We start from the raw sequence: 7,355 nt of genomic DNA, 5'->3' as shown, positions 1-7,355 counted from the left end.
CCCCTTCCTTCCCCCACCCCCCTTTTTTAGACAAACTACAAAATAACTATCGTGGCGTGAGTGCAAAGGGAACAAGCCTAGAAATAGTAAGGTTAGAAAATAAATCTGACATCCTGCCAGAAAGGTCAGCTTTCCCTGCAGATGCTGGTGCACCCATTTGCACGCCGGAGCACGGCCCCGGGGCACTACCAGGGGTTGATAGATGCAGAGATAGCAGCGTTTTGATAGAGGTAATTTTCCTCAGATGGGTTTCAGCACCCCATGAATCAAAACCTGTCAGCGAGAAGCTAAAGATGGAGTGAAGTTTATTGTACGCGTGTTTGCATCTGACACTGTCGTGCTAGGGGGTCAAGTGAGCGAGATCATTAGGACCGTGTTGATTTAGTAGGACGGTTATGTGCTTTCCCTGCAGGGCAGTGGTGGGGGCGGGAGGCGTGGGGGTGGCTTACCGAAAAAATAAATAAAAACCTACAGCTCGGTGCAGTCCCTGGGAGCCTCCCATGTCCTTTTATTAAAGACACAGCGCTTTTCTTCTTGAAAGTGGCTTTGGGGCCATCCTCTTGCTCGTGGGATTTAAACCACGCGGGCAGCAGTGATGGTTTTTAAGAGCCTGTTTAATGTCGCTAATGCACAGGTTGGATTTTCTTTGTGTGGCCACAGCCAGTGCGTACGTCGTGCTGCTCCAGTGAGCAACTTTTCCTTCCCTTCCCTGTCTCCGTGATGATAATCCCTCCCGGCGTCCTTTGTTCACAACCCTCAAGTTTCGCTGCTTTTCTGGGATGTTGCTTCTTCCTGAAAGCTGGAGTAATCCTAACCTGGGCCGGGTGCTGGGTCGGGAGAGGGCTCTCGGCTGCTCCCCCACGGGAGCCTAGGACAGATGCGTGCCTGCTGTCCCCCTCCGTCCTCCTCCATGAAATGGGACTGGGGAGGGCAGGGAGGGCCGAGGGTGATTTAACCTTTGCTCATAGCTTCACTGTCAAACCACGGAAGGGAGGACCGGCAGAACAGAGCAGGTGGGCGAGGGTGGCGATGTCCGAACCACAGGGCCGTCCTCGAAACAGTCCTGGGCGGAGGATTTCTGGGAAGGAAGGTTAAGCTGCTTGCCATGGCGTTCGGCAGCAGACCCTGCGGTCAGGGGCTGTAACGCACGGGGGGAATCAAACGTGTTTGGGCCACGGCTGCTGGCGGCTTCCTACGGAGCTGGAGCTTGTGAGAAGCTCGGAGCTTTCAGTTCAAACGCCTCGGCCAGCCCTGTTGCCACAACACACGTCCGTGTCAGGAGTAATAGCGCTGAGCGGGTCGCTGTGGCCTCGTTTATGTAAGGTGTTGACACGGCGAGGTTACCCCGCTGCTTGCGAACGGGGTGCCCGGTGCCACTCTGGTCAAATTTGGCGCGGTTTATGACCTTGAGCTTAAACGGATAAGCGTCCAGCTCGATTCCTCTGCTTGGCCGGCTAATTCCAGTTGATCCAGGTGGAGCACTGGGACTTGAAGCGTATTTTCTTGGAAACGGTGCTCCTGTTCTCCTTCTGCCTGGTGCCCCTTGCTCTAAACCCCAGGCGATGGCGTTGGTACCTCTGGCTCCTCAGCGCGGTGGGAAGCCGTGCATCAGGGCAGCGCGGCCGGGGAGCCTTCGGCGAGCGAGAGCCTGCTCGTGAGCTGCGCTCCCCTGGATAACGAGCTGTGGTGGATGGGGTTGTGGGGAGTGAGAGCTCTGAGATGTACTTAATGATAGGGGAGGGAGAAGCGGTAGGAGCCTGGCAAAGTAATCAGGCAGCCTTAACTGTAGAAATGGCCTGAAAGAGGCACGAAACAGCCAGAGGTAGGAATAAATCCGCAGAAAATGGATGCGTTGAGGCTTTTACGGGCGGTGATGGGTTTGGCTATTACTGGCGATCAGGACATCGGCGTGGGTGATGGCAGCGGAGGTAAAAAGCCTCCAGGTTTTTTGGAGAACCTTGAGAAGCAGGGATCGGAAGGCTCTGGGAAACGTCAGTAGAAATTTGCTCGCTTGGGCAGGAAATAAATGAAATGAGACTTAGGAAGATAGAGCGAGTGCCGAGCCTCCATCTCCAAATGAGAATGTTTACGAGAGAAGCGGCACAGCCTCGGTACCGTGGGGGTGACCGTCAGATTCCTACTGCTCGCTTTCCCAAGGGCATTGCGAAGGTCCCTGCGACAGCTGTCAGTGCTTCCCCCAAATCCCTCCTAGACCAACGTCCAGACAAAGGTGAGGTTCTGGCTGCTGAGGCCGGATTTTCCTTTGCACGTGCCCGCCTGCGCCCTGTCGCAGTAGCTGTGACGAGCGTCTGTCCTTTCCTTCCACCCTCCTTCGTGCTCAGGTTTGAGCGTGAAGAAATTCAGGGCAAAGACGATACGGCGCTGTAGGGATGGGCAGGCTCGAGGAGGGCTGTGGCTTTATTTGAGGAGGTCGTGCCACGGGGCTGGTAGGTGGGCACTGCCCTTGTGTGTCTTCATCGATCGCTGCTGAAGGACCGGAGCCACCCACGTTACCTGACGTGCTCTGCAGGAGCTCTTCTCCAGCACGTGCAACGCGTCCCCTACGGACAGTGCACTTTGCCAAGGCGGAGGAGAAGCCTGCTCCGCTCTCGGCGTCTCCGCTGCCTTGCTCCCAACTTTTAGCAGGTGCTCTGGTAGCCGGCTGCGGGAGGAGTTGGGGGTAGGAGGAACAGGATTTAGGGTTAAACGAGCACCCTGGGGCATTGCCAACAAAATAAATCTTTGTCCTTCTTTGTGCCAGAGTGAAGAAGACGAGAAACTGAAGAAGAGAAAGGAGCGGTTTGGCATTGTAACGAGTTCAGCCGGGGCTGGAGCTACAGAGGACACAGAGGTAAAACCTTTTCCTGAGCGGATGGGGAGCGGCCGAGGATGCTGAGGGGAGCAGTGGCAGTCCCGGAGGTGGCAACGTGACTCCGCACACCTGGGACCTCGCTCAGCGCCGGGTCCCCCACGCTGGCGTGGGGCTGGCCCCCCGCGGCGGGTGGGTCTGTGCTCCTGTGGCCGCTCGGCCTCTTTTCCTTGGCAGTGAGTGTTGAGCTTCTGCCATCCGATCTGTTGCGGCTTTTCCCCTGGCTCCCTCTGGAAGTAGGCTGCTCTGGAGTCTACCGAGCCACGGGAGCATGCCAGCACGTGTTGGCATCCAGCTCCTCCTCTTGCAGGATGGCACGGATGCTTCCAGAAGGGGCGGGGGGGCACATCTGCTCTACTCTGGTCTCTCCCACCCTGGTTCCCCCTGCCCTCGGTTTGAGCTGACTCGCTCTATCTGCTCCTTGTGCTCTCTAATTCCCCGTCTCCTGGATGCTTCTGGACCCTCTGCTTCCCCTTGGATGCGATCGTAGGTCTTCATCAATAAATCCCCGGAGACTCTACAATATAATGAGGATTGAGATGCTGACCCTGTTTCCAGCTTTTCTCCTCCATGCTTTGTTCTGTCCTCTGTGGTTTTGGCCCATCTTTTAAATTTGTAAGCTCCTCAGGGCAACTTTGTGCTCTTTTATGTACTTTTATGCTTTCTTCTGCTTCAGAGTGTTCCCGGTCCCACGCGGGCTGTGCTCCGGCGCGGTAGCTCCTACGTTAAGTTAGGTGGGGAGTGCCGCGCACACCTATGGTTAGGGTATCGATGGGTATCGATTATGGTTAGGGCACACATAAATACGGCTCCAGTGCGGATCAGCCGGAGTCGGGCACCCCTCTCCTGGGGACAAAGGGACCCCTCCGGGGTGGGGACTCCCGCGTTAACAATCAAATGGCAAAGGTTGCGGCAGGGCGAGTGTTGGGTCTTGGAAACTGCTTAACCAGATGGCTCCTGGGCTCGACAGACAAGAAGTGGGTTTTGTTTGGTTCCTAAGAGCAATCTCAACAATTCAGGTGGGGTTTAGGGGCTGCTTTTTGTGTGTGTGTTTTGTTTTGGGTTTACTGCAGAAACGCTGCCCCGCGTGAAGCGGGGAGCGGCGTTCCCAGCCTTCTGCCGAGCATGGGAGAATGAGCCCCTCCGGCCCGCGCGGAGGGGGCGGCTGGGCGAGGGATTCCATGCTTTTCCGTTAGGTCACTTGGAGATTGTGCCTGGAACAAAAAGGTCTTTTTACTGGTATTGTGTGCACTCAAATGCACCTTTCCCCTGGAGATTCTTGATTAGGGCTTCTGTTGCCCCCGGGCTATTTATCCTGCTAAAAATTAAGATTTATATGCCCCTCGTGTATCGGCTTAAAGGCATATCTGAGAGACGCAATAGTATATTTAATGCGTTTTAGTGTGTCCCTCTCACCTTTTCCATGAATAGGAGAGTGTTAACCCTTTGCCCTTTTACATTTCCCACCTCCCCACTGCCTGGAAGGGTTTCCAGGCCTCTGAAGTAGTCATTGTTCCCAGCTCAGCCCCTTTGTAGCGCGTTGCCAGCAAGACGAAGTGACTTCAGCAGCACTGTATCTCAGGCACTGTATATTTCTGCTACTTGATTTTGGGGCACCCTTTGTCCCAACGTTAGAATAAAAACTTCGTAGCTCCCTTGAACGAATGTGGTGTCGGTGCACTCGGGAAGGGGCCGGAGCCGCCGAGCTCCGGTGTGGTTACCGATACCAGACAGTTAATAAATTCCCCGTCGGGTTGTGTGAGATTTTAAAGAACTTGCTCGTTTTGTTTCTCTTTGGTTTTGATTTTTTTTTTTTTCTTGTAATTCCCCTCTGCAGGCAAAGAAGAGGAAAAGAGCAGAACGCTTTGGGATCGTCTGATGCCGGTCCTTTTTAGCTTCAGCCCATTTGCAGTGTGCCTCTCGAGTGCGTGCATACTCTTTCTCTCTCTTTCCCCCACTTTCTCTCACTCCCACACTGTTTCTCTAGGTTTTAGTGATGAGTAGACAGGGAATCCCCCGTAGTTGTATGATTGTGCTACTTACTTTTTTTTTTTCAAGTTACGAAGTTTAAAAATGAAGAAAAGTTGAGCAAAAAGAAGAAACTGTTCTCGGTGCGTCTCCGGTAGCTCGCAGTCCGGTGGTTTCCCAGCAGCTCGCACCGGAGGTACCGTCCGGCGGGGAGAGGTGGAGAGTGTCCCGCTGCCCTCCGAGTGTCGCTGGGAAACGCCTGCGCGGGGGAGAGTCAAACTCTGCCCGGTAAAGAGACGGGCAGGTAGAGCAACGGTAGGAGCGCAGCGTCTGCTGTGCGATGGGGAAGGGAAAACCTTGAGGAGTGGAGATAGAGCAGGGTTTGCTCTGCCCTCGGCGGTTGCTTTTCTAGTCTAAGGACTGCCGGCGTGCTGCTAAAGCAAGGACCGGTTTGCAGCGTGTTGTCTGTTTGCCGTCCGATGCCGTCTCCACCTCTCAGACTGCCCTGGTCCTCTCCTCCTCCACCCTGGGGAAACGGGCCCCAAGGTTTGGCTGTATCGTGGTCTCTTCCCGGCAGCTGGGACGAGAACGCGCCTCGTCTTGAGAGCACGATGCATTACGCGAGTCCTGCTCTGGATCTCTGGCGTCTTACCCCTGGCTCGTCCGAGGTCTGGCGGGTTGAACGTCAGGGAAGGATTTTCTCAATTATATTGTCTCACGTTTTCAAAAATGGAAGTGGCGTGTGTGGTCGCCGACACGCGGGGCAGTTTCACGACTGCCTTCCTTCCCAGGGTGAGGCTAATGGGAATTGTCAGAGCAAGAATTGCTGATTAACCCTAGATCAAGAGCGGTGTCCTAAAACGAGGAGGAAAACGTAGCAATGCGTTTGCAAACAGAGCCTGTTCTCACCACTTCGTTTATCCCGCCTTGTTAAGCCCTCTGCGGCTCGTGGCGTTTCACCTACGTTTCCCAGGTTCCCCTAAGGTCAGTGATACGTTTCTCCCCTTAAACGACAAACCAGCAGAGCCGCTTTGTCCCGGGCGTGTTCTCGGGCTGGATTTTCTCTTGTCCCCTCTTTGCCTCAGAGTAGCTCCCAAGCTGGTTTAATTCGCAGACTGGCTGAAGAAGCCCCAGTCTTCTCCGAGCTGCCAGGCGGTGCGGGAGAGCACCGGCGGTTTCCTGGGACCTGTGTTTTGAGCGTGGAAGTTCTCAGTAGCTGTGCAGGAACAGGGTTCCTTCTGCTGCGTTGTCCGTAACCCTTTTGGTGAAATTACGGAAGAAAAATCTGTCCGAGTCAGGTGAAAGGCAGCGCTGCCGCAGCTTGCGAAGCGCTCCGTGCTGCTGTAGCGTTTCCGGCGGCACCTTTGTTCTTGGGGAGCCGTAAAGAGCAGTTCCCCGGGGTGGCTTGCGTGGGTGGAAGAAGTGGTGGCAGTGGAGAAGCGCAGGACCCCGAAGCCGGCGGTGCTGGACTGGCGGCGCTGGGGCAGAGAGGAGCTGCCTGCTGCCCTTTCCTCCTTTGCCTGCCTGGAGAATTAGTTTCACTCGCAAGCGTTCGTTCCCGCTGCATCTCCCACCCTGCGCAGAGCTTTCCCTCACAGATACCTCGGCCCCGGGCCTAAGCAGAAATCTGTCTGTCTGCTTGGATTTTTAGATGGGCATTGTGGCTGGAATCCTTCTCTTGTCTGAAGACTGATGTCCTAGGATTCTTATTTCTGACCGTAACCCCTTACCGGAGAGATGTTTGCCTTGTCCATGCTTGGTTTCTTAAGACGCTAGAGAACAGCGGCTGTGTGTCCAAATCGAGCTTTTCAGAGGCTTATACCTGATTCTTAATAAGCAATATATATATATTTTTTAACGTAGAAGTCTTCAAACCGCTTCTGTTCCATTACTGTTTGCAGTCTGACTGCGTCCGTGTGCCCTCGGTGACTCTAAGCAATACCTTGGACGTTTGTTTACTTTCCCAAAGGGCAGCTAAAAGCCACGGGGTCCGGGTTAGGTTGTGTGTCTTGGGTTGTCAGTGGCTGAGTGAATCGAAGCTCCCTTGCTCCTTCCTGATTTAATGTAATAACGTTATTCTGATTTTTTTTTTTTTTTGTATGTCAGATTTTGTAAGATGTATTTTCTATTTGGCTCATGATCTTTTTGCTGGTTATTTGCTTGAAATGTTTTGTAGTGTGCCAGGGCAAACACTGCATTTCATTCTCGGTTTCATAATAAAACTGCTTCTCCAAGGCAATTCTGGTATCTGTCAGTTTGATGCATGGCGCGGCCGAGGCTCGGGGCCGGAGCGTGCCGCCGGGAGGGAGCTGGAGCAGATGGAGACTTGGCCACTGCCACTCCTGCCTGCGCGGGGGTGGCTGGGGGGGGCAGAGAGCCCGCCTGGCCGGGCCGTCGCCAGCGGTTAGGGGTTGCCCTAACGTTGACTTCGTGTGGCCTGGCCAAAGTCCTAAAACACCCCCCACCCCCCCCCCCTTCCTCCCCCGAATTACCTCGCTGCTCCCTTTCGGTGCACATC

General features: G+C 54.6%; 1 protein-coding gene across 1 annotated transcript in view; it reads left to right on the top strand.

The window, feature by feature from the left end:
* Positions 1-7,076, top strand: part of SARNP (SAP domain containing ribonucleoprotein) — a gene marked incomplete at its 5' end in the record, with an annotated part of 30,977 nt that extends 23,901 nt beyond the window's left edge. The window contains 3 exons of the mRNA XM_009323962.1: positions 2,762-2,851; positions 4,707-4,793; positions 4,928-7,076. Of these exons, the coding sequence (XP_009322237.1) occupies positions 2,762-2,851; positions 4,707-4,748 (132 nt within the window). The remainder of the gene's footprint in view (positions 1-2,761; positions 2,852-4,706; positions 4,794-4,927) is intronic.
* Between the last annotated feature and the right edge of the window lie 279 nt (positions 7,077-7,355).

The sequence above is a fragment of the Pygoscelis adeliae genome, unplaced genomic scaffold (assembly GCF_000699105.1).
Source record: "Pygoscelis adeliae isolate BGI_AS28 unplaced genomic scaffold, ASM69910v1 Scaffold1105, whole genome shotgun sequence".
NCBI classification, from domain to species: Eukaryota; Metazoa; Chordata; class Aves; order Sphenisciformes; family Spheniscidae; genus Pygoscelis; species Pygoscelis adeliae.
Note: the sequence above shows the minus strand (reverse complement) of the source record. Positions and strands in the feature narration are given on the sequence as shown.